This window comes from Drosophila virilis, chromosome 4 (genome assembly GCF_030788295.1).
Source record: "Drosophila virilis strain 15010-1051.87 chromosome 4, Dvir_AGI_RSII-ME, whole genome shotgun sequence".
NCBI lineage: Eukaryota > Metazoa > Arthropoda > Insecta > Diptera > Drosophilidae > Drosophila > Drosophila virilis.
This window is the reverse complement of record NC_091546.1, coordinates 4,212,596-4,239,091: the sequence shown is the minus strand read 5'-3', so window position 1 is coordinate 4,239,091 and position 26,496 is coordinate 4,212,596. Positions and strand designations below refer to the sequence as shown.

General features: G+C 40.6%; 3 protein-coding genes across 6 annotated transcripts in view; 1 reads left to right on the top strand and 2 right to left on the bottom strand.

Moving 5' to 3' along the window:
* Positions 1 to 10,397, top strand: part of MESR3 (misexpression suppressor of ras 3) — a 54,670-nt gene extending 44,273 nt beyond the window's left edge. Inside the window, exon 4 of the mRNA XM_002052782.4 lies at positions 9,168 to 10,397. Coding sequence (XP_002052818.3) covers positions 9,168 to 10,004 — 837 coding nt within the window. The 3' untranslated portion in view covers positions 10,005 to 10,397. The remainder of the gene's footprint in view (positions 1 to 9,167) is intronic.
* A 7,687-nt stretch (positions 10,398 to 18,084) lies between these two features.
* Positions 18,085 to 23,562, bottom strand: LOC6627588 (coiled-coil domain-containing protein 170). 2 transcript variants are annotated; one of them, XM_032438461.2, is made up of 5 exons: positions 23,221 to 23,562; positions 20,909 to 21,034; positions 20,024 to 20,845; positions 19,069 to 19,959; positions 18,085 to 18,970 (listed from the first exon to the last, which is right to left on the bottom strand). In XM_032438461.2, the coding sequence occupies exons 1-5, from the start codon at positions 23,395 to 23,397 to the stop codon at positions 18,449 to 18,451; spliced, it is 2,538 nt and encodes an 845-aa protein (XP_032294352.1). In that variant the 5' UTR covers positions 23,398 to 23,562; the 3' UTR covers positions 18,085 to 18,448. The 2 variants fall into 2 exon arrangements, with proteins under 2 accessions (XP_032294352.1, XP_070065218.1); XM_070209117.1 differs by lacking the exon at positions 23,221 to 23,562 and adding an exon at positions 21,443 to 21,577.
* A 376-nt stretch (positions 23,563 to 23,938) lies between these two features.
* LOC6627590 (uncharacterized) lies at positions 23,939 to 26,266 on the bottom strand. 3 transcript variants are annotated; one of them, XM_002052785.4, is made up of 4 exons: positions 25,496 to 26,256; positions 24,959 to 25,113; positions 24,471 to 24,886; positions 23,939 to 24,368 (listed from the first exon to the last, which is right to left on the bottom strand). In XM_002052785.4, exons 1-4 carry the CDS (start codon positions 26,149 to 26,151, stop codon positions 24,291 to 24,293), a joined length of 1,305 nt encoding a protein of 434 aa, XP_002052821.1. In that variant the 5' UTR covers positions 26,152 to 26,256; the 3' UTR covers positions 23,939 to 24,290. The 3 variants fall into 3 exon arrangements, 2 of the variants coding, with proteins under 2 accessions (XP_002052821.1, XP_070065217.1); XM_070209116.1 differs by lacking the exon at positions 23,939 to 24,368 and having other exon boundaries at positions 24,480 to 24,671; positions 24,736 to 24,886; positions 25,496 to 26,258; XR_011416665.1 differs by lacking the exons at positions 23,939 to 24,368; positions 24,471 to 24,886 and adding an exon at positions 25,199 to 25,423 and having other exon boundaries at positions 24,992 to 25,113; positions 25,496 to 26,266.
* Positions 26,267 to 26,496: the final 230 nt, after the last annotated feature.

Below are 26,496 nucleotides of genomic sequence, written 5' to 3'. Positions count from 1 at the left end.
TGGTATTCAGATTTGCGAGTTAAGTGCAAGTCAATAGACGAGTCACTTAATATTTATCTATATGATTCGTGAATGCAAATAAATCATAAAGAGCGAGACAATTCACAAAGTTATTCTTCACGAATTGGTTGAACTGTGACTCAGCTTGTTATTTTTTTGAGCTCTGCTTGATTTTCAGAGCTAAAGTAAAAATAATCTTTAGGGTGTTAATTGCTAAAAACAATTTTAATTATAAATACTTATTTTTTACTTTATTGGAAGAGGTATTAAGAGATAAGAGGTATCCCTAACAGTTAATACACATTAAAAATATTTGAATACCTTTTTCATTCCTCCAAAAATTAGTGAAATGCTCAATTGTGAAGCTATAGCCTTCGGCTTTGATATTGACAAATATATTTGGCTGTCATATTTATTGCCTAAAAATTCCATATCGTTCGGGCCAGAAACACCGCAGTTAATCAAGAACCCATGGGAGAGAAAAGTCACAGTCGCTTCTGGGTTTCTTTCTTAATGAAAAAGGAGTTCGTCTCTTGCTAATCACTACAAACGTATTTAATAACTAACCGTGCACAAGTTGAGTTATTACGAGTATCATATTACACAACGATTAAAGAACAACAACAATTGCAATCAGCTCAAGTGTCAACTGCAATTTGAATTTGAAGCTAACCAACTGTGGCACAAGGCAATTCCTGTTCCCCGAAGGGAAGTAGTTAATCACGGCCATTGCATGTGCAGCTACAAAAATGCAAATTGTGTGTGCGAAAACAAGCTAAAAGCCAGAGAGAAAAAAAGCTAAACAAAAAAACATGCTAAAAATGCATTGCAACACGCCAGCAACAACCGGAGGCAATTTTCCACAGCACTGAATTATTTAGCTCAGCCGGCAGCAGGCGGCGGCGGCGGCGGAGCACCCTTTTGCCACTTGTTGAGCTGCCACATAATTGTGGCAGCCAGTGGGAATTTGATTTAAATACAAGCTAAGTAGAGCAGGTTACATGGCCAATATCAAAAGTTATGTGCCACTGAATTTCCCACAATAAAACCAAGCAGGTGCAACAGCTGCAACAGTTGCAGCTGCCTTGGGTTGAAGGGTGACAAGAACTTGGCACAGTGTCTGGATGGCCAAATCGATTTGGCCATGCCACAAAACGGCCATTCAGCAATTGAATTTAGTTGACCAGCTTTATGCAAGCCATTTGGCAGCACTCTTCTTGGCCTGCGTCTCAATTTATGGCCAAGAGACACAGCTGCTGCTGTGGCTCATCCACTCAGCCATTTGCCCACTCATCGCCTCCTTATGCTGCCCTGACTCTCCCTACTCCCTTCTCCGCTGGCAGCCTCCACTTGCCATTATCCATTCAGTCATGTAATCGCCATGACTTGGCAGTGTGTGCCAACAATTACTCAAAATTGCGCAGCCCTTAAGAAACACTTTCAAGATAAACTCTTCAAAAATCTTCTAGTCTTTTTTTATGCTTTGCACACAAATTATAAAGATTTTTGTTATTCATTTCCTTATTAATTAGTTAATTGCTGGGTTGACTCTTTAATTATTCTCAGCTAAAGGAAATTTCTATTTTCTTTGTCACAATAATAACAAATTAAATAGATAAATATTGAAATTGCAGATCGCAGCCAGATTTGCTGCCTTCTTTGGCCGAGATATTCCAAAAAATCATCAAAAAGGGCTGAGCTTACAACATTTTTAACTCATCGACTTTTACATAAATGAGAGGAACAAAGTATATAATATTTAAAAGAAATAAAAAATCAATTTGATAAATTTTCAATTCTTAAACATCAGATATTATTTGTGTTCTTTAAATGTAATTCGGTTTTTTGTTAGACACGCTTAATAAACAGCAGCTGTGCGATTTGCGTTTTGTGGACTGCGCATATTGCCTTACAGTCAAATTAATTAAAAACAAATATCTTTTATCAGTATTCAAATTGCGCATATTACTTAATATTACTTTAAATAATTGCGATAAATAGTTTGCCTTATACTCTGCGCAATTCGGCAGCACAAACTGAATGTTGTTCATCCAGAGCTCGTAACAGCTGACAGCTTATGATAGTATCATGAGAAATGTAATTAATGAAACACTCGAAGTGATTCATAGACACCCACAACTGATTATTGTGTGTGTTTTGCATTCAATACTGAAGGCACGTCCCATTTAATGTATATCCATTCAAATTCAATTTCAGCGCGTTCTGTTCGATTTCTCACAAATGCTAAATTCTAAATGCAAAGTTAATAATTACAATGGGAAATTTCCCAGAGACCACGACATGTGCTTTGTATACACTAATCCCATTGAATATTGTTCAAATAGGACATGATGGTTTTGCACAAGAGTATGTCTGTCTTAAAATATACGTATTCATTTTCCTTTGATTTCCATTCACAAATTATCGATAAGTATCGATTTTGATACTTGTTTTCTTCCATTAGTTTCAGGATTCTTATAGCTAGAGCTATACATATGATATATTCATTTCTCCAATAACCCCTATTTACAAATAATCTTGACATTTGAATTTTTGAGCATAGAGGATTAAATAAGCTAGAGCTATTATATCCTATATACATTCACTTATACCTTCCATTCAGAAACATTCGATGAATATCGATGTTAGCAATACAAATTCTTATTAAAGTTATACCTTGTCGCACAGGGTATCGCCTAGTCGGGCAAGCGAATAGTCTTGCTTGTGTTTGTCATTTTGTTTTCAATTTTTTGCAAGTTCTGTTTCTGAAGAATTGCCTTACGTAAACTTGAAAATGTCGTTAAAATTTCGCTTTTAGAAATGTTGTCATAAACCAGAACGTGGCACAGGCTCGAATGCAATTTGAGCGTCGAGCGAGCTGAATGAATGACTGCTGTGCGGGTACAGAGAGTTCCACTCGGTTGCCAGCAATTTGCAAGTTAACAAAAATATTACTCAGCTACTTGACAGCCACGTTTCTAACCATCCCCTCTGCCCCTTCATCTGTCAGCCAACAGATACCCCCGGATACCCCACAGCCAGCCCCCTTTTTTTCAGCCTCGTCATCAGCGTCAACATCTTCAACAATGCCAACGCTTTGTGTACAATTTTTGTTTGTGAAGTTCATGAACAAAAACTGAGCATGAAAAAATACAGCAGCAACTGGAAAACAAAAATAATAAAATACTATAATATATGATAGATATAGAAAGGACAGAGCGCAGATACCCTAAATATTTAATATAACATAGTAAAAAGATGTTATTTAAATGCTTTTTCTTTTAAATGCTGTAGATAATATAGATATATAAGCCAGTGCAAGCTTTCTTATTATACACTCTTAATACTATATACTTAGTTTAATAAATTTCCCATTTCGCATTAAAAGGTAATCCACTTTAAAGATCTCTTTACCAATAAAAGAAGTATCTTGACCTTGAAATTGATAGATCTTTAAATTGGTTCTGCAGAAATAAACCATGATTCTGATCCCTTCATTTCATTCGCATGTACCAAGATACTATAACTTAACCTTATTGAAAGATGAACAATTATGTTCCGTTGAGTTCTGAATAGATACTGCATTATTCTCTCAAGTCCTAGTCCTTATATACTACTAATAGAGTATCTTAGCTTAGACCTGCAATACTTAAAATATATCACAATAAATTCTCCAATATACATAAGTATATTTTTTGTACATTATTTTCAAATATATGCATCGATATTTAACAAAGTTACCATTGGGAACGCTCAGTCCAAAAGCGATTCACGAACGCAGAGAAAGAGCATTCAGAAATGGTAAAAAGTATTTACATGCAAATTACTCATTGGGGCAAGTGCAGTTCAGTGCGTTGTGGCAGAGAGAGAGGAGGGCGGTCGCAAGTCAGGTGGTCGAGAGAGGGTGGGGGGTAACTGTTGGGACAATGGTGCGAAATTTGCATGTTTATGCGAAATAACATTGCGTTTGACTGTTATGAAAAATTTTCGGTTGACGGAGAGTTCAGCGCGACATGTGGAGAGGGAAAATTGGATGAGAAGTAGAGTGATGTGGCGAGGGGTTTGGAGAGGGGCGCGTACAACGCGTCGTATGCGCAACGCGGCAAATTTTTCGACTGGCAACTTGAGCATCAAGTCGCGGTCGCCGCTGTCAGAGGAATTTGCGCGATTTGTGATTGCCAACTCAGCGCATATTTTGAAGAGAGGGCGAGAGTGAGATGGATATGGATATGTCAACCTAGGTTAGCTAGACAAACAGTATGAGGAGCTGGACTGGCGGGGGAGATGGCTATCACAGCTTCAAGTGCAGCAAGCGTCTGCAACTTTGCATGCAAATTGCTTTATGGCCAAATGAAATTGGTTTAATAACAAATTCAATTTAAGTTTAAGCATTTTTTGATACACATACGTGAGCACACAATCATTTGTGATGTTGTGCGGGTTGGAGAGGGGGCCGGGGCCGTGTGCACTCGGCGAGACGTTGGCTTTGTGCATTTTAATTGAATTTTCCCCTTTTTGGCAGTTGGCCGTTGCCAACGTCACAAAAAATTTAAATCACGGCACGTTTCAAGTATTTTTTGCCACGCTGTTTGCTGCCACTTTTGTTGTTGTTGTTGTTGTTGTTGTTGTTGTTGCTGCTGTTGCACTTGAACAATTTTTCATAATGTGCAGCTATGAAAAGCTGGCAAAAATTAACATAAAGGCCAACTGTCCAGCTGACCCACGTTCCATGACGTTTTCCATGACACGCCCTTTGCAACGGTTTCTAATTGGGAAATTGTGTTTGCTGTGTGCGTGCGTATGTGTATGTGTGTGTGTGTGTGTGTGTGCGCTGCCCACTCAATTTGTTTGATTTTTGTTTTCTGTTTGTCTTTCTGGCTCTGACATGCCCAACATTTCACTGACCTGCCTCAAACACACAACAATCAAAATAAAAGAATTTCTCTTTTGCTTTTCACAGCACAATTTGTTGAATTTCTTGTTGTTGTTAAATTGTTGGCATTGTAGCTGCTTCTTGAGCTGTCAATTTCAAGCGTTTTGTCAAATGAAATATGAAATCTTGACGGTTCCTCAAAATGCTGATAAAGCAACGATTGGACAGTTAGACCTAAATAATGGAAATGCTGCTGGTTTTGTTATCGGAATTTGTTTGAAATCTTTGTGACATATCTTTAAATGCTATTATAAAACAAATTTGTTTAATTAAGTATGTTAGATAATACAAAGGTTTATTTATTAAACTATAATTTGAACCTTGCGAAGTAGCACAGCCCGTAAAACCTTTACGAATGCGAGCAAAAGCTTAGACCACATTTGGGAGAACAATTAACTAAGCCTCGAGTGAAGTTTTCAATATGAATAAAACTTCCATATACCCTGTAATTTAACAGGCTCAAATTGGAATGCAATACTTATACCAAAACTCTCTTATGATTAATCAGATTCAATATGAATCAAACTTGTATATGCCCTGAAACTTTCGGCAGATTAATCTGATTTTAATATGAGAAAAACTTCTATATACCCTGTAAAATGGCCTGTCTTTGTTGTTTGAGCAATAGCCAAAACTTAATCTTAATAAATTCCAATTAGAACCCATTACTTACAGCGAAACTCTCTGCTGATTAATCAGCTATACGAGTAGCTAATCAAGAAATATATGAACTATATATGCAGCTATTCAGTTCTAATGAGCATAAATAACAATCGTTCTTGAATTTCGATTATTGGCTACGCACGAGCGCTATAAATAAAGGCGACATCAGAGAAAGCAAAAATGTTGCGCATACGCCGCGTGGCGCAGTGCGGGGCATTAGATGGCCTGACATTGAACTTGCTGTTATATCGATGCCATCGAAGGCCATTTGGGGGTTCAGACACTGTTGCGGCGCATTAAATATTCATTTTGGTCGCTGGCTGCCACAACAATAAAAACGTCAGCCACGCTCCCGGGCGTCCAAACTTGTTTAATTGTTAGGCCAAATGTTCGTACAACTGGCCAAAGACACAGCTAGACAGGCTCCAGGGCGCTGTCACTGCCACAAGGGAACGTGAGCGGGGGCGGGGGCAGCATGTAATGAAGCAACATAAATCTCGCCACTAAATATATTTGCCTGGAACGAGGCCCGGCAAAGCGAGGCAATTAATCTTAGATGGCGAAGGATTTTTTTTTGCGCTCTTCTTTTTTGTCGTCTGTTTTTTTTTTTGGGGGGGGGGGGGGGGGAGGACGCTGGGCAGCACTCAACTTGCCACACACAAGTAATGGCAACATCAATGTGCATCCAAGAATCAGCCACCCCCCGCTCCCTTCCCGCTTCCTACTGGTTGTGCGTGTAAATTATAGATAAGCGCGTTAATGTTGCAGCTCCTCGTGTAAACTTTACGCCAAACTTTGCCGAAAACTTGGCCTAAAAGTGTGCCACAGCTACGATTGTCCTCCCTCCCTCCCCCTCTCTTTTTCTCTCTCTCCGAGCGCCTCTCTTCGCCGTCACGCCGGATGCCAGATACACAACTTCCGGCGTGTCCCTGCTCGGGCGCCCTTTTATCCAGTTCTCTTTGTAAATGTGTCGAAATGTTGCGTATTTCTTTCTTCTCTTTGGTTTATTTATTTGTGGTATTATTATTATTTATGCCTTCAGCGTGGCTTTAACTTGAAGTTTTCAACTTTATTTCGCACTTTCCTTTTTAGCGCATGAATTTTTGTTTTATTTTGCCACTTTCTGTGCGAAATTAGCAATTTAAATAATTTAATTACATCGTGACCAGCAATTTGTGGCGTTAATTAAAACGTGCCCCTGTCCACGTGCCACACTCAGACTCGGGGGCTTGCGGGTTTGCGGTTCGCTGCATATTTGCAGCAAATTTTTAAATTTTCATTCATTAGCAATTCGGCTTTTGAGTGTAGGCAATTTGATGCGGCCATCAGGTATTCAATTTCATTCGATCTTGTTTGCATTGCAGCTGAAAATTGATCTGATGTGTGTGTAAAATAATGTTATTGAAATGAAATAGAGCGGCAGGGCTTAAAATAACACTGGCTTGAGAACGCAAGCTTAAAGGAAAATTGTGAGCAATAACAAATAGCAAGAATAGGTAATGCGAGCAGGCGTTAGGTCGCCGGTTCAAACTCAGCAGCAATTTTAAATATTAATGTTTGCTTTATAAGTTTGTTAACCCCAGACCAAAAATTCTTAATAAATTATTAAAAAAAAAAACATAGAAAATAAAAAAAATGTTGGGTGCTAATAATAATAATTAAAAATTGTTCTATTGACATAATTATTTTGTCAGCCTTAACCAGAAAGTTAGGAATTCCTCAGAACGCGTTTGTTGACATTTGCCTTTTGCAGATATATGATATGTTTTAAAGGGTATAATAAAAGTCTTTATATAGTTTTTATTAATATTATTTTTTTTTTAAATTTTGTATTCCATTTAAACTCTGCTGTGAATGCATTTGATCAATAATAAGTATTATACAACGGTCTAATAAAGGGGAAAACTTTACAACAAAATTTGCAATTTAAATTGCACTCTTGATTAACCGAAATCAATTTATTCACGTATTTTTAGTACAACAATTGTTCGTTTCAGCTTGAAGTGACTTTTCCCAGTTGCATTTTGCTGTAAAATTAACTTGTTTTTATTGATCAGGTACTTTTAATAAAACACTTGAGTGCTTTTTCTGTGTAACAAGAATTTAAATTGTTTCTATTGAATAGCAAAAGTCTTGATAGCTGCATTTTTATGGCCTTTGGCTTGGCTGTGCTTAAATATTGCGCATACGCAGCGTTGTGCAGCCAAAGTAAATGCCTTGCATTCCAAATTATCTTATGTAACCAATTTACACAACATTCATGCTCAAAGAAATTCGATTTATGCTCCTAAATAAATTCTCACTGATTGCCAAACGTATTAATAAATCAATTTTCAATTGGCTTCAATAATTTTGCCAACTGTTTGCTGAGCACATTTAACAGAAAGCTTGTTTACGGTTTTCCAAGCGGAAATTGATTGTGTATAATTTCCAGTTGAGCTAACCAGATGAGCGACCACAAGTCCCAAACAGAAGTAAACAAACTGCAAAAGCTGAGACTAAAGTGCAGAAAACGCAGCCAAAAAGCCAAAACACGTGCCGGGGAATTTATGTAAGCCAACTTTGAGCGCAGCGCAACTGCAAACACAAGCAATATGCTTGTGCGCGACTAGCAGATATCCTGTACTCAGCGCCGAGCTTAAGATTATTAAACCTTATTCCAAAATCGATATTTATCAACAATTAACGAGCTCAGCGTAACGATTATAGCACATAAATGCTACAATTGTGTCTCCACCTAATTTAATCCTCGAGCTAATCGATATTTATCGAGAGTTAAGGAAAGGTGAAGGAATGTCGATCACAAACTACAACGACTGTGCTAAATTATATGTCATTACCTTATAAAATATCCTAGTAATTCGACAATTAAGAAAATGAAGATGAACAACTTTTTATCTCTAGCTAATATAATTCCCGATTGAATCGATAGTTATCGGGAATCAAGGAAATAGGTAGAAATATTACACAAACTACATAACTACAAATGTATGAATTTATATTCCCTCTTGCTATTAAAATCCCCGATCTAAGCGATATAGATCAGCGATTGTGGAAGGAGGGGTTGGATATCGACTTCAGCTTATTTTAATACAACAGAACAAAGCCATATTCTGCTCAGCCATTCTAGAGTCTCCAGATTTTATTACCAACAGAACTTGACTACGAAATATTGTTTCAAAATCGATTTAAATCGATTCTAAGAAAGTGAGAAGAGGCATCGTTAAAAAAAGATAAGCGCATTCTGCGTGAAAATGTATTTAAAACATTTTCAGTATCTAGCTCCTAAAGAGTTTGACATACAAATTTTTTCTCCTGTTAAATACATCCGCACAATGCGAATACACACTTTAAACACATTGTCAATGGCAACAGGGTATTTTATACCCCATTGCATTAGCGTCATGTAATGTGCCAAGTGACCAAGTGAACCCCAGACCTACTCTAAGCCCCCCCTCCCTCCACGCCCCTAGCCGCATCCCTAATATCTCTCATATACAATTGAAAAGCTTTTACACTTTGCCCCGAAATCTAATTAGGGATTTTCCGTTTTGTTTTGTTGCCTTTGCAGATGTCACATCAGCTGCAGCAGACACGTCGCCGTTTGGGCTCGGTTAGCGACTCGGCGCCACCGTCGGAGTCCAGTGAGGGCACCGCCTCCTCGGAGCAGCGGGACGAGCTGATACTGCATCCGGATTGGTCGGCACACTCGCAATCATCAGCACAGCGCAGCAGCGCCCATGGCACCACATCGCTGTATAATGCATCCGATATCGATGCGGACACCATCAGCACGGACACGAGCAGCAATACGAATCTGTCGGAGTATGAGCGCGGCCAGGTGGAGAGCTTCTTTGCCGGTCTGGGCACCGAGATCTTTGTCAGCGGCGCTCTGGCCAATCTGTACGAGGGCACTGGCAACGATGGCGACTGGCGTCTGGTATTCACCGGCATACCCGTCATACTCCACGACAAGGGCAATGCACGGGCGAGAGCCATGCCCAGGCTCACACTGGTGCTGGCCGAGCGTGGGTCATGCTTTGCTTTATGGTCGGATCGTGTCGATAATCTGTCCAATTATCGCATAGCGGGCCCCTCGTTTCACACCATGTGCCTGTCGAGCAATCATCAGCAAATGATTGGCTTCAGTTTCGATTCGACGGATGCGGCACGCGAACTCTGGCAGCATGTCGAGCGCTTGATCAGCGATCCCGAGAACATTGCCCTGTCGGCGCCCGGACGCAAACAGAAGAAACAGAAGCGCGTCAAGCCGGCTCCGCTGCCGCCCAAGTCACAGATATCGCATCCGTGCCAGTTCCATCATGTGACCAGTGTCCTCAAAGAGGATAGCGAGCGATACTACAGCATGCAGGCATTCGGGCCGGTCAATCCGCAGCAGCATCGTTGATCAGGGTCGGGCGCGTGGATCTGGAACACGAGCGCCCTCTGGTGGCAGAATTAAAGCCCCACACAACAATTTATACAAATTAAAACAAAGCTCCAGTACCCCAAAAAAAAAAATAAACAAACAAAAAAATCACCCCATATATATATAATGGTATAGTTTCTAGTTCTATTTGTATCTAATATATATATTTGTTATAGCCCGTTAGGCCTAAGTTATATGCCAATGTGCGTGCTGCACAGCTGTGTGGATCGCGCATTTATCTGTGATACCATTTAGGCGTCTATATTCCTAGACATTAGCATTCGGAATATTGGCAAAATCAAACAGAAAAATAAAAACACAAAAAAAAACATACAATATTAACAACATATATAAATAAACTAAACTAAAGGAGAAATCGATTAGTTTAAGACAATTCGAACGATAGGCGAGTTTTATAAAGTTTTCTAATAGCGTCAACATGCATCTATCTATAAAACAATATATATGCATACATATATATACATATATATACGATAAATGGTTTGTAGCTATAGCGTGTATGTTTGTATTTTGCATTTGCTGCATAGAAATTCATATAAGTCCACATGGTCACTAAGCTTGTTTTCTTAACAAAATTTTACTAACTGTTTTACATATGCATACATATAATACATATATATATATAACACATTTGGTACACATATATATATCTATGACTATTACTGATCGTATGTACATAGCTCTAAGCATTACACATTCAAAAATCAAAAACTTTGTATTTCTTAATCGTCAAATTGCATACGCAAATGTCAAAATCAAATAAAGCTGATCAAAAAAAGAATACAAAAATATTGTCTTTTTTCTTTTGTATGGTAAACTGCTTTATAAAACTTACATAATTTTCAACTAAATTTGGTTTAAATCGACTTCCTTCGAAGTTAAATTTTACTAGACTGTCATTAATTAAACGCAATTTCCATTATATTATCAACATAAAAGAAACTTCCCTCGTAGAGTAAAGCAAGAATGAATCATAATTCTGCGATTATATATTGACTTCACAATATATTTATCTCTGTTAGCCACTGCCAGAAATTTAGTTTGGTTTCACTTTTTTGGAAGAACTCAACTTTAAATATTCACCCGTTGCCCACATGCTCCCAATCATTTCCCTTTAATTGTGTCAGCAATTATAGCAACAATTACAATTACAGTTGTGATAGCAGAAAGGGTGAGAGCAAATTGAAGAGTGCCCGCATAATTAATCAAGGGACATGAAAATTGTTGGAGCTCTTGTTGTTACTTTTATTGTTGCTACTGCTGTTGTTGCTGATATTTCTGTTGTTGTTGCTACCGTAGCTGCTGTTGTTCTTACTTTTAAATGTTTTTCCTGCTGCTATTGCCGCTGTTGCTAATATGTTGCTGACGTGGCTGTTGACATTTTATTGTTGTTGCTACTGTTGTTGTTGCTGTTGCAGATGCTGTTGTTGTTGCTCTTGCTGCTGTGCTTGTTACTTCGTATTGTTGATGTTACTGTTGCTGTTGCGAATATTGTTGCTGTGGTTGGCGCCACATTTTATGGTTGTTGCTGCTGCTGCTAATGCTGGTGTTGTTGCTGTGGTTGATATGTTGATCCTGTTGCTGATGTTGTGACTTTTACTGTTGTTGCTGCTACCTGCAGCTGTAGTTGTTGCTACTCCTGTTGGTGTTGTCATTGTTGATCCTGTTATTGTTGCTGCTACTGCTGCTGTTGTTGTTATATCATATTGTTGCTGTAACTGCTACTGTAACTATTGGTGTTGCTTCTGCGCTTGCTGCTTCTTTAGCCACAATTGTTGTTGCTGCTGCTGTTACTTCTGCTACTGATTGATTGCCGCAAGTGCAATAAATGTATTTAAATCATGTGACACCAGCACAGCCAAATGTTGCTGCTGTTGCTGTTGCTGTTGGGGAGTTGTTGGCTGCAGCTGTGATTGCATGCTGGGTGAGGGTAATAGACGGAGGTTATGTAAGTGCCAGGGCAGGCCGCAATGAGCATTTATGCTAATTAAGACACATCGAGTGGCACTCCGGACCGACCTGAGGGACACGAGAGGCGAGGCGAGGTGAGGCGAACGGGGGGGCGCCGGTCAGCCACAGTGTCTGTGGCTGTATTCCACATTATGAATGTGCTTGCATTTTATGGCCGTTTTATTGTTGTTGCTGGTTTCGTGTAGATTGCCATTATTAATGCCATTATTCTGCACATTTATTACGAATATTTCGTGTTGCGACAATTTCAACAATTTAAATGTTTTCAACATTTTTTACATTTCATGTCAACGCAATTAAAAATTGTTCGCGCTTGCGGCTAGACATTAAAAAATGTTAATAATAAAAAAAGTGTAAATTGATTTTAAGCTTCTATCAAAGGGCTGACGAGCTACAACTCGGTGTAACTGGGGTTAATGAATTGCGGTTTTTGGAAAGATAAAACTGTGTAGAACAGCATGACATTAAAAATATTTAAAAACCTCTTACTAGATTTGCGCAAGCCAAACAATGCCATCGATCCCCACGTATCGAAAAAGGTTAATGATTCGAAAATCAGACTTAAGACATTAAAGATACTCCAATTAGAATGATATTTCAAAGCTTCGATTTTCGATTTTCCAAAATATTGCTACTTAGACTCGTTAATCAAAAAATTGAGAATCAAAAATATTTCATTACAGTACCAAGCCCGTCTTAACAAATATTGTAAGGTTATTTGACATTTTAATTCAAATTTTTCTAAATATCGAATTCGATTTTCTAAATTCCAATCGATAGTAGGAGCTTGGACGAGCTACAAAATTGTAGACCTTTCCAAATTCGGACTTGATTTACTCGAGATAGTCCTGAATCACACGGGTTTATAAAGGCGATATCATTTCCAAATCATAATTAATATACCTTAACATAAATCGCAAGAATTCGAGTAAATAAAATCCCTTCTTAAAAACATAAATATACATACATGTCTGTGCCTTCTCACATGCAGGTAACTTGGTCCGGGCTAAGCCTGGCATCATCAGTTAAGTATGAAATTATATATATATATATAAAAAAAATGCTCTTCACTCTCTATCTCCTTTTTAATCTATCTCCCTATCTATATCTGTCTCTAGCTCTCTATCTCTCTCTCTCTCTCTCTCTCTCTCTCTCTCTGCCTCTCTCTCTCTCTCTCTCTTCCCCCATGTACCTCTCTCTAAAACATTTCTCATTCCACAACTTAAAATTCCAAGATTCAACTTTTAATCGAAATTCTGACAACAAAGTTAACCGAAAATGACAAAAAACATAATTCGTCAGGTGCTGCACCAGTCGAAATCAGTTTAGTGCTTGCCAGAGAATGCGCCAAAATATAAGGGGGCAGGAGGGGAGGGGAGCAGGCAAGCAGTTAAGCCCGAATACGTTGCCTGCATGTTCGCTTTGAATTTGCCGATGAGCTGCAAATGCATCAAATTTATTTCCATTTGCAGCACTCAACTTACTGTTTGGCATCTGGTTTACAGTTGATGCCACATAATGTGGCATGCATGCATTTGCCATGTGTATGTGTGTGGCAGTGTGTGTGAGTGTATGTGTGGGTGTGCTGCCAACAAAGCCGCAAACATTTTTCATGATTTTAGTTGACTTGCTGTAAAACTGCGGCTTAATTGTTGCTCCAAACAATAAGCGGAAGCTTGCGGTGTGTGTTGTGCGTGTGTGTTGAGTGTGTATGTGTGTGTGTGCGTGTGTGTAGTCGTAAGTGAATTTGTGCCGAGTCGTGTAACCGAATATCTGCGAGCAAAATGTCAAAGCTGCTGTCCATACCCAAATAGACTCATGCCACATGCCGCATGCCACATGCCGCATGCCTCATCAGCATCAACAACATCTTGCGAAATCAAAATGCAAGTCAGGCGCACCACACGCACTGCTGCTGGTAATGCTGTGGCTCTCTGAGTGGGGGAAGGCTCTTTGAAAAACCATTAAATCTGCAAAAGCAAAGCGAAAGTAAAGCTAAAGGAAAACATATCCCACTTTCAAGGTGAGGCGCCTGCGAGTGTGCTTTAGTTTTTTTTAGCATGTAAACAATTTGATGTGACACCAAAGGCAACAGCACGCACACAAACACACACACACACATACAAACACACATATGTGTGCACACACATATTTGCCAAGTCCTCGACAAGCAAACGTTGATAAGAGGAGCTAAGGTCGAGATACCAATGAAAACATTGTGAAGTGTGGGAATCGTTAGCAAAAGTCAAATAATAAAAAAAAAAAAAAAATTGTGTCGCCTGGGCGATAGCTTTGCGATAGTGGAGCATATTTGGTTTTATATATTAAAAGCAACACGAGACGATAATTTCTTCAGCTGACCTTATGTGCATGCTAAAAATTAATGTTATCACCTATGAAGATAAATCAACGACATTGATTTATTGAGCACTCTTTGTTTTAAAAAACCAAGGCTATTTTTCTACAGAAAGTGTTGTGCTATCGCTAAATTGTCGTCAAGGCAGGAGGCCGAAGCGATATAAAGGTATTATATTCTATAATATCGCAATATATATTAATATATATTTTTATGGGTAACAACAGAGCTGGAGAGTAACCTTACATCAGACAATATTCATAGTCAAAGCTAAACTGTTTTGAGAATACATTTCAAAACTTGCGCCATAATTAAGCAATTAAATGTTCTACACACAATTTACAGGGTATAAGCGCTAGAGGAAGGTGTAAAAAAACCAAGCCTGAGAAAAACTTTTCAACACCAATATTACACCTTATGTATGTATTTATGTATATATGTATGTATGTGGACTTGTGTGTGCATGTAGGAAGAGGTGTGTGCATGCATGTACATACATGCATACACATGTGCATCTGTGCATACACATACATGCGCATATATAAATTTCTATGGCAAATCCATTTGACACTGACGTTGGTTGGCCTACATCCCAGATGCCACGCCCCATTCTGAACAGTCAGTTTTGACACGTTCGAAAGTGATTCAATGGCGTCCAAAGCCTGAACATGACACAACAGCTGGTTGGCCAGGGACAGGAGCCAAGGGTCAGAGAACAGAGCACCTAGCACAGAGAACTGGAAATTGCATATGAGTTTGAGCAGATGTTGAAATATGCAAACTGTCAACATTTAAACTGGAATTAGGCGGATTGGAACAGAACGTGTCCATATTTCTATTTGTATATACATACATGTTGATATATGTTAAATAAATGTTATATCCGTGTGCTTGTTGTACAAGCATTCGGACATGCAATGCCAATTATCCGTATTCCCGTTCCGGGCAAACGGCAGCTCCATCAAAGTATCCACAATTTTTGAAAGTGGCCTTTCAATTAATTATATTAACTGATTTGCCAAAATTATTGTACTTCAGTTTGGTTAGCCGCAAGAAGAGGTAGCAGGAGGAGGAGAAGGAGGATGTGGAGGAGGAGGAACCGAATTCTAGATCGGATCGGATTCCTATATCTTAAGGCTATCATAGTAAAGGTCGGTAAACATTAGGTGCCTTTTTTTTCAATATATCTTGCTTTTATGAGTTTCACCATCAGCAAAATCTCATCCACTTCCTACTACGGTTGAACAATTATTGTTTATATGTTTCATATCTTACTTACATATCTACATAAACAGATAAAATCATACTTCTACATCTTCTCTATATATAAAACTACTAACAGCTTTGAAGCCTAAATTTTCACTTACCTTATATGATGATGGTCCAAGTAAAGACGGGTTTTCGGAAAATTGAATCCGGGAAATTGCATCACTTGGTTGAATTTATTTCCAAAGATCTGTACGAAAAATTATTTAAGGCATGTTTAACACTTTTCACAGAATCCAAGCGTAAAGCCATACATACATACATACATACATACATACATACATACATACATACATACATACATACATACATACATACATACATACATACATACATACATACATACATACATACATACATACATACATACATACATACATACATACATACATACATACATACATACATACATACATACATACATACATACATACATACATACATACATACATACATACATACATACATACATACATACATACATACATACATACATACATACATACATACATACATACATACATACATACATACATACATACATACATACATACATACATACATACATACATACATACATACATACATACATACATACATACATACATACATACATACATACATACATACATACATACATACATACATACATACATACATACATACATACATACATACATACATACATACATACATACATACATACATACATACATACATACATACATACATACATACATACATACATACATACATACATACAGACACACGTACATACGTACACACAAAATCCAAAAAAAAACACCAAAAAAAAAAACACCAAAAAAAACACCAAAAAAAAACACCAAAAAAAAAACACCAAAAAAAAAACACCAAAAAAAAAACACCAAAAAAAAAATCACCAAAAAAAAACACCAAAAAAAAAACACTACACTACCAGCTAAGCATGAAAAACTGCAGGGCCTACTTAAATTCTTGAGAATCGAGGAGAAGAGCACTTGGTAGAATTTCGTTTTATTTAAATTTACAGCACAGCGACAAGTAAACTTGGTCTGCGTCTGGGTATTAGAAAACAAATATGAATGCATATATATATATATATGCATATATATGTGACATACACCCACACATACACACACATACATACACATACAAACACACACGCACCCAAACACCCAGCCGTAAGGCAAGCGTCCTATAGATATTTTCTCGGCTATCTATATATGTATGGCAACGGAAGCAGCACATATATATATATATATATATATATATATATATATGTACATATATATATATATGTATATGTATATATATATGTATATTTATCGGTCAAAACTCATCCGTTTTCACGCGGTATCTAAATCTGGCAAAATTATTTTTGTTTTAAAGTATATATAAACATATACATTGATCAATAAAAAAATTAAAATGGAGAATATCGAAAGATTATTTAAGAAGTCTTTAGGAATCAAGCAAAATGTACAAAAATACTTTTGTATATGTTGATTTTAAATTGGAAAACTAATTTCACAGCAGATCAGGCAAGAGTCAAGAGCCAAGAGCCAAAGCCAAGAGCTCGTTTGCCAGCTATCCCAAAGAATTTTGCCGCACCTGAGTGCCTTTAGCTCTAATGGGCGAATCTCCGCATGTTGCACACACAACACACACACACACACACGAGAGATCATAAGTCGCATTTGCGAAAAGGAGACGCAGATCAAAGAGCAAAACCTGTTATGAAGGGGTGTTGTGCTTGGGAGCTGCAACGAGTATGTGGCAAGATCGGCAAACGAGCCCACATATGTGTCCGCCAGACTTGTGGCAGGCTGGGGCTGGCATGCTTTTTGCTAGCATGGCGACCGCGACCGCGACTGCGACTGGGTTCTGACCGAGTGCATTGAATCTGGCGTTCCCCCTTGCCCTTTGGCTGTCTGCCAGCAGCCAGTCAAGCGGGTCGATCTCTTGCCACAACGCGTTGCGGGGCGTCAGGTTCATTGCACCGCCGTCTGGTGGCAATGTCTGTGCGGCACTCCGCGCTCACGTGTCGTTTGTCTGTACAAAACGTTCAACTCCGACGTTTAACATGCAAAATTATGCATCTTGATTGGCGGCTCATTTCAAAAAAATATGAAAAAAATATGAAAATCCTGCACTTTTGTTGCGCTTTTGATTAATTGCAGATTTGGTAGCGCCATCGCAATTGTCCGTCTCGATGAACCCAAAAACTGGTTGCGTGTCGCCGTTGATTTATTTTCCCATTTGACAGCTGTGAAAATTGACAATGAAAATGCGTTTCCTCTTTGCATAAGCGCAGCAGCTGCGTGGGTGGGAAACTTGGCTAAAATGCAGCACAAATTCATTTTTGAATTTAACGGCTGAGTGCCATAGCTGGAAGCTGTTGCATGAGTCACTTGTTGCACGCGCATTTACCACAGACACAACTCATTACCTGTAGCGCCATCTATTAACTGTTTTTGGGTGTGTGAACATAAGATATGATAGGATATTCGCATTCCAGCATTCCAGCGTCTGCGGTGGTGAGTAGCTTAGGTAAAATGCAGCATTCAACGACTGCGTTTCATAGCTGGCAGCTGCTGCATGAGTCACTTGGTCCTTGCGCACTTAGCATAGACACAGGCCATTAGCTGTATCGCCATCTTTTGACTGTTTTTGGGTGCGTGAATCTAATGTATGAGGGGAAAACCCGGATTATTAATATGGTATATTCGACTTATATCTCCAAGATTGATTGAAAACCAAAAAGTTGATTGGAACATATCCGAATATGGAATACCGAGCACATCCAGTACTAACAGTACTTGCTCTTAAAGTCGTAGTCCTCGTCGCAGCTGCCTCCGGAATTATTGGCCAGCAGCTGATCCTTGCAGCCGTGATGCAAGCGATGCACATCCGAGTCAAAGCACTCGTCATGCAAGCGTTTGTCGCGACTTTTGCTGCGCTGCCTCTGATGTCGCCCATGGAGGTGCTGGTGCGAGTAGGCGTGCCCGTGAGCATGGCTGTGAAGATGGCTGTCCGTGGTGGGGCTGAGTTCACGGGGCGGGCGGCAGTGACTGGTGGGCGGCACAGGATCATCGTAACGCGGGCAAGGATGATCGCCGACGGGCGAGGCAGTCTCATAGCGCTTGGACAGCAGCGTGAACTCCTGATGGGCCGAGCACAGAGCCTGCAGGCGATGCAGCAGATCCGTTTCGGGCAGATCCCGCAAATGCAAGGTGCGCGCAACCGAAGTGCGGAAGGACTGCAAATGCGAGAGGCGTTGATTAGTGTCGGAGAGCTGGGCGCTAAGGCGGCTGACGTCATCACGCAGCGACTAGCAGGGGCACAAAGAAGGATTAAGAAATGAATTATAGAAATGGGTATATAAGTGAGTCACTTGGATATTATTGGGTATCACAATTACCAACTCACATTGATTAGCGCCTCGTCGCGACAGCGTCGATTTTGATTGGACTCGCAGGCGGATTTCATGCGCTCCTTCATCGCATTCAGCTGGGACAACAGCCTGGTCTTCTCATCTTCCAGATCGCAGATTTGTGTGCTCAACTCATCGATCTTGCGGGCACGCTCCAGCGCCGTGATCTTATATTCCACGGCCTCAGCGAGCTGGGCCTTGACCTCGGCGATTTGGGTGCGTGCATCCGCGAGCTGAACACTCAGCTTGTCGACCTGCTTGGCTGCCTTTTTAGCACGGCAAACGGCCTCGTCGCGCTCACCCTGCAGCATGCACTTACCCCGAGCCCCATCCTCGATGATGGCCAGCTTGCGGCGCAGCAGCTCCAGATGCAGATCTCGGCGCTGCACCTGCTCGCGTAAAACACGTACTCGACGCTGCAAAGTGTACACGCTGCTGCTCTCCTTGAGCGGCAGATCATGGCAGGAGCGCTCGCGTCGCAGCTTGCCCTGCCCATGCTGATGGTGATGATGATGATGATGCGGATGATGATGATGGTCGCAGCAGCCCTTCTCCTGGCTAACCACAGCCAGCTCGTGCTCACAGTGCGCGGCCAGACGCTCGGCACGCTCCAGCAGACTCTCCGCCATGAGATTGGTATCGGTGCCCAGGGCGGGCGGCGCGGTGCACTCGCTCCAGTTGAGCGCATTGGCCAGCCGTTGCAGGTAGTCGGCCAGGCCCATGTGATCCTTGCGCAGCGTGTGAATTTCTGCATGGCATTTCTCCAGGCGCTCGGCCAGCTCGCATTTTTGGGCTTCACCAGAGCGGAGACGGCACTCGCTGGACTCGTGTGCCTCCTTCAATTTCTCATGCTCGCTGCTCAGCTGAGCGCGCAGCGAGTGCAGTTGCTGCAGAGGAAAGGAAGCGAGAAAGTTAGAGAGTAAGCCAAGCGGAATTCGAATAGTTACTTACCGCCTGCAGGCCCTGATTCTCGTCGAGCAGCTCGCGCAGCTTGTCCTTGATCAACGTCTCGCAGGGCTCGGACACATTCACCAGATGGCTGAGACCGCGCAGAAACTGGAGCCGATCGCTCTGGATGCGATCCAAATTGTTCTGCAACCGATGACAGCGCGACTCGAAGCCGCGCAGCTCCTCCTTGAGCTTCTCGCCGCTGATCTCCGACTCGGTAAGACGATCCCGCTGCAATTGCAAGTCCCGTTCGTACTGGCGGCAACGCCCCTCCAGCTCGTGATTGTGATTGCCGGCGCCGTCCAGTTGGGCACTCAGACGCTGCTTCTCGATGTTCGCCAGCGACTTCAGGTTGAGCAGTTCGTTCTCGCAGGAGCTGAGCGTGTCGCAGGTGGACTGCACCTTGGCCTTAGCGCGCTGCAGCTCGAGCATCAGCTCCTCCACTCGGGACACCACACACTCAGGCGTGGCATGTCCGTCCTGGCTCTCGCACACATCCAGGCCCAGGCAGGCGCTCAGGCGGCGCAGAAGCTCGTGCAGCTGCGCCTTGGCCTGCTCCTTGTGCGACTGCTCGCTGGCGGCGTGCTGCTCCAGCTGCTGCAGCTTGCACAACAGCTCCTTGTTGCGCTCATCCGAGCTGCGCTTCTCACGCTGTACAGTCTGTATGGTGGCATCGCAGCGCGCCTGAACCGACTGCTCCCGCTGCTCGGCTGACTGCAGGCGGCTCTGTAGGGAGGCTATCAATGCCGTCTGGCGTGCCGCCTGCGCACGCAGATTCTCCACATCCGATTCGCGACTACACAAGGCGCTGCGTGTCTCTGCCAGCTAAAGAATTTGATGAGATTAAAGCCGGCTGTAGGCTAACCTCTGCTAAATCTTAATGCTTACCTCGCCAGTGAGACGCTCCTTTTTGTATGACAAGGCGGCCAATTCACTGCGCAACGTCGTCGTCAAATCGATCCCATGATGATGCTCGGTAACTGTGATCCCCGCATTGCCGCACGAACTGTCCAGCTGAAAGACAGAGAGCACAGCTTGAGTCTTACTCGGAAGAAGCAGCTACCCATCCGACAAATGATGGCTCGCGTTTTCTTCCCAAATGGTTGGCTTCATACTTGTGTCCGGTTCTTTTATTTGTTAAGTGTTAAGTAATAAAAGGGTTTCACATAGATTTATTAAAGACTTGTTCCTAAGACAACTAATGGGAATGTTTTCAGCTAATATAAACTGTGTTGAAATAATGAAATAATCATTGTTCTGATTTCATCCGTCGAATTCCAAATATTCCTATCTAGAAACGAAGCGAAGCTAATCTCGCTAACTAGCAGACTTTAAGTTTTGTCCAGAGACAATTGGGAAATGAAAGTTCACTCTCAACTGAATAGCTCAAACTTCCTTATATGCTCTGCTCTGATATCGTACCAAATGATGATGATGCGGAGACAGTCCACCACTGAGACCCAGATGATGGTGATGCAGATGATTATCACTGGGCATATTTTGCACGACTTCTAAATTGATATGCCTTTTGCTATAATCCAAGCGAACCGTTCAATGAAAGCGCTCGACAGCAACTAAACCCGCTGACAGGATTTCCTGGTGCAAGCGATGCGGCATTGACAACAGCCTAACAACTGGGAATTTACCTCAACATAACATCACACCAGATATATAACTATAAGGCTTGTGATTTATGCTCGAGCCAGGTCGAACGGTTCAGCAGGGTGGCGACATAAGTGAAAACGAGCTCAATGGCATTGCGAGGGGCAAATCCAGGGAGTTCGTAGAACGGCCACCAAACCAAAGCCTTTGCACATTCCAAACTTTTTTCAGTTTATTTTCCATTATTTGGGTCATTCACATGGCAAATGCAATTCAAGCAAATCAACGCACGCACGCAAGCTGAGATAGGGAAGAGCTCCTTCCTATATACTTATATATATAGAGAGAAAGAGAGAGAGGGGGAGCTCGGAACACAGTGTAAAATGGTTCTAGCTCTGTAAAGTTTTTTGTGGTACTTTTTTCCAAGCGGAAACGGAAACTGAGGTGTGCAGGTTTTGGCTTGGCTTGCACTTTGTAAACTTGTCTGCGTTTTGGATAGAACAGTAGGTGAAGAAAAATATTAAGAAAGAAAATGATTTGAGAATAAAATAAAATTTAAGTTCTAGCTGCGAATGGTTTTTATTTTGCTTAAGTTTAGAGAGAAAGCTGTTAAAATAAAAAAGAGAGCGTTTTGAGAATGAGAGAATTCTACATTTGCCAATCTCAGCTCTTGTTAATTAAGATTTAAGACTTAAGATTTATTTAATTAGCGACCTATTTCGTAAGCCACAGCTAAAAATTGTTTTGATTTCCAACCACTGTGCAGCTATATTTTATGCAAATCGCTTTGAATCATCGATAGTTGCCCAGGCCCAAAACACAACAACAACAATAAAAAACTTTTTCAGCCCTAACAACCGCATAAATTTCACACCAAAACAACAAACGAACAGAAAACCAAAAAAAAGCCTGGTATTAAGCTCCTAATTGGTTGCAACCGACTGCTTTATACTCTGTTCACAGCATTAAAACATATGTAATTAGTAGAAAATAAGCTACTTGATTATTTGATTTTGGGACTTTAAAACTGTAACTCTCAGTGACCTTAAAACTGTGACTTAAGGAGCTGACGTTTATTGTACTTTGTGAACCTAATATTTTCAGAATCTTTAAAATTTCTAATAGATGTAAATCTTTTGAAATTGTAATAATACAATTTAAACAATTTATCTGCTTTGAAAAAATTACCCTAAAATCGAAGAACATATTTTTAAGCAATTTTAAAGCTATGGATATTTTTTCCAATTAAACCATTTTCTTACAGTTTTCTCGAAAGCGTGTTTTTAAGCTTTCAAGTCACAAGACAAATATTTAACAAAATCAATATACTCTTCTTAATTTTGTGTAGAGAGTATAGAAAGTGGTAGCAAAAAGTTTTGCTCGTTGATAAGGCGGCACTACGAATATGTGCATACCTCGCTCGCATTTGGCAAGGAAATTACATTAAACGCATAGCCATATGCATTTATATATCAGATGGTTTTATTACTCAGTTATGTTTTTCGTGGAATAATGGCAATTTGTCACATGATTTTAGGCAAATAACATGGCCAAATAGCGTCACATTAAAGTCAGGCAAAGATATCGCCACAACTTACCAGAGCGCAGGAGTGTACAACGGTTGTCAATGGAGTTGGAGCTGGAGCTGGAGCTGGAGCTGGTGGCGACATTGGCAATGAGCCAGACTCAGACGATGACTTTTCACAAAGAAGCTCAAAGACATGCCAATCCTCGGGTGTATTGCCATCCGTGTCGGGCCGCAGATTCGCCGGCATTACGACTACAAAAAAAGCTAAAGAAATATTTTATGTTCAAAACGACGCCCGAGTTTCTAGCTGCTTTTCGACCGTGTAGAATTTCTACTATTCTCTCTATTTGCCTGGCAACAGTCTAATGCTCGAAAGGCTATGCGCCTACCAGTTGCCAGGCGCATAAATAACGATACATAAGACCCCAAAAATGGGCGGGGCCTCTAAACACGTGGGCGTTACTAGGGCAATGCACAGCCCGAATCAAGTGGAGTCTATGCGCTTCTAAGCGCAATCTAGCTAATATAACAGGCGCGCTCTAGACAAGAGTGGCCGACTGGCAGATACCCTCTAAACATTTTAGACTTCTTTTTGCAACATCCTACACCAATTCGGTCAAGGGTGGTTGCCCTTCCTAAATAACTTTAATGCTAAAGTTCACCTACATACTAAATTCTCTCTCTCTCCGTTTCTCTCACTCTCCCTCTTTCACTCTCTCTCTCTGTCTCTGAAAATGAGACAAACTGAATAAAATAATTCAATATAGCACTTTTCACAATCGATCTAATACTTTCCAACGATCGTTGATTTTATTGTATACCCCTGATAATACCCCTGCCTCTGCAAATCGAATGAGTACAGGGTATAAGCACGCACAACAATTTCGCTGTTTTGACAAATGCATTTGGTAAATGTTTGCACAAAGTTCTTTGGCTTGACTTTGATTTTGATGTGGGAGTAAACGACGATGAATCCCTTTTTTTGGCCAATTTGTGTTGAAGTTCTATTTTTGGGGGTTCCGCGGCCTGAGAATTTGAACTTTATTCCTGTTATGGGTTTGTTTTGGTTGCCAACACAGGGTTTTTTTTTGTAGCTTATTGTTCTTGTCATTGCTAAGAGACTTGAAATTTGAATGAATATTACTTCTTTTTCTTTTTCTTGTTCTTGCCGGGCGAAACACCTCTTCCGGTCGATAATTTACTCTTTCGGGAGCCCAGCTAATTAATTAATGGGACAAATATAAATTACTTATAAAATAGTATGCAAAGAGTATACTAATAAAATAGTATGCTAAATGAATAAACAGTTGCAACCCTTACCGATCTTGTGGAGCGGCGCGTCTTGGAACGAGCTTGTAGTCCTTCCTCTTCGCTAACCAGCGCAAGTACCTCCAAGACTCGGGCTTTGAACATTTCCACTTGTTCCTTATAAAACTTGAGATCATCCTTGGCCTTAATCCATAGATTACGCGTTATATTGCACTCCAGCTCGGCCGCCTCCAAATCCGTGTCGAGCTTCTCCTGCCATGTGGCAATTGCCGCCCTATAGCTGTCTATCTGATATTGGTATACGAAATCGACGTACCCAAATGTCTCTTGATTATGTTTTATTTCATTCAGCAGGTCATTTATCTCATCCAGATAGACGTTCTCCTTGGACTGCAACCACATCTGATGCTGATCCCCACAGCTGCGCAGCCAATTCACCCGATATCGCATCTCTATAAGCATTATAGCTGAAATAATAATGATATATTAGTAATTTTCAGTAATTTTTAATATCAAATATAAAATAGTCCACAACTCACCATCAGCTTTGTCATTTTCGGCCACCATTCGGGAACCGAACTGCGACTCCAAGCGAAATGAGCTTCCATGAGAAATTGCAGTCAAATTCCTACGAGTAGCGCGCAGTTGTTCCAGTTCCGCTACCCAGCTTGAGTTCACCTCATAGTTCGATTGGCTAAATTCATAGGGAATTGGAAATACATATATGTATCAGTTAGATAATGTAAGACGGAATACTCAAACCTAGGTTTGCTACTAACCAAATATTCGGGATGCTAAGAGTAATCTAATCATGATTGCCCGACTCGAAGATACCCCAAAAATACTTAACATTTGAGTTTCTACCTCAAAGAATATTGACGCTTTGCCCAAAACCAGGAATTCGATATCGATTTCTGATAAACGGACCTACGTTCAAACTTCTTAAGTCTCTGGGATTACCCGTGCGCACAGATGAACGAACTACCTATACGGCATATCTAGATCTATTCGAAATACTCTTGATGAATTTGCAGTCATTTACAAGCAACAACCAACCATCAACCCAGGCCACTTACTTCAATAGCTCTAGAGAGCTTGTGCAAATATCTTTATCCGTACAAAAGTCCAACCTGATAGCTTCGAGAAGGCGTATAATTTCCTTAATGTCAATACAAAATTTTGCACAATCCAAATCATGTTTTGTCCTCTCCATGGCTAGCACTTCCAGATATAGTTGGTTGATTTTGATGCGGGGCAAGAAATGCTCGAAAGACCAGTGGAAGAGCTTGTGCGGTATTTCGTCGACTTCACCTGGCCATATACTTAGGATCGTGTCAATTTGTTTTCTCAGCCGAACCGAGAGAAATTCGATGGCTGCCTTTTGAAACTGATAGAGACACGCCTTGTACAGCACCTGTAAGTCTTCCCATGTAAGCAATGGTCGGAATTCAGTTACATTCTCAATTAGAGTGGTAGTTCGATGTCCTTGCAGCATCCTCATTATGGCCATTCCCTCCGCCGTTACTGACGTGTGATGATATTGAACGGATGACTTCCTGAGAGACGCATATTCCCTGTGTTCAATACTTTCAAAGGGTTTCAGTAGTGTCTTAAGAAATTGATCGCGACAGATGGCCGGATCCTTATGCGGTGGCAAGGGAAACGGAATAGGATGGCCGGCTAGATTTTTACCGAATTCCTCCGAATCACTGCTTAAATCATCAACATCCATTTTGTTTATTTGGATATATGTGTTTTCAGTGTTTGTGTTAATTTGTTTGAAAATTAGTACATTTTATGTTTAAGAAACAACTCTCTGTGCTGTTATAAAGTCTGATGTTTGTCTTAAAGCTAATTAGATTACTGAGTATGGAAATGAAAATCAAAGTAAAGCGAGTAATTTAATGCATAGATGTTTCCTCATCAAGTCGGATATCAGCTGTGAAAGACTTCGACCTTGACTTCCTTATATAAACTTCCGAAATAGATTTGTTTCGATTTTGAGCTAGTATCAATAGCAATACGAAATCGAGAGAATAAGCTAATGAAAACTAAAAACTAAAAAGATGTTTAAAGG

Bases quoted from the DNA above. Each gene is read 5' to 3' on its own strand.
- LOC6627588 (XM_032438461.2), bottom strand. From the start codon at position 23,397: ATGCCGGCGAATCTGCGGCCCGACACGGATGGCAATACACCCGAGGAT. The intron at 21,035-23,220 runs GTAAGTTGTGGC...TCTGTCTTTCAG, and splicing joins TTGTACACTCCTGCGCTCTG to CTGGACAGTTCGTGCGGCAA. The intron at 18,971-19,068 runs GTGAGTTGGTAA...TGCCCCTGCTAG, and splicing joins GCGACGAGGCGCTAATCAAT to TCGCTGCGTGATGACGTCAG.
- LOC6627590 (XM_002052785.4), bottom strand. From the start codon at position 26,151: ATGGATGTTGATGATTTAAGCAGTGATTCGGAGGAATTCGGTAAAAAT. The intron at 25,114-25,495 runs GTAAGTGGCCTG...CTATGAATTTAG, and splicing joins AGCTCTCTAGAGCTATTGAA to CCAATCGAACTATGAGGTGA. The intron at 24,369-24,470 runs GTAAGGGTTGCA...TTAATTAATTAG, and splicing joins CGCGCCGCTCCACAAGATCG to CTGGGCTCCCGAAAGAGTAA.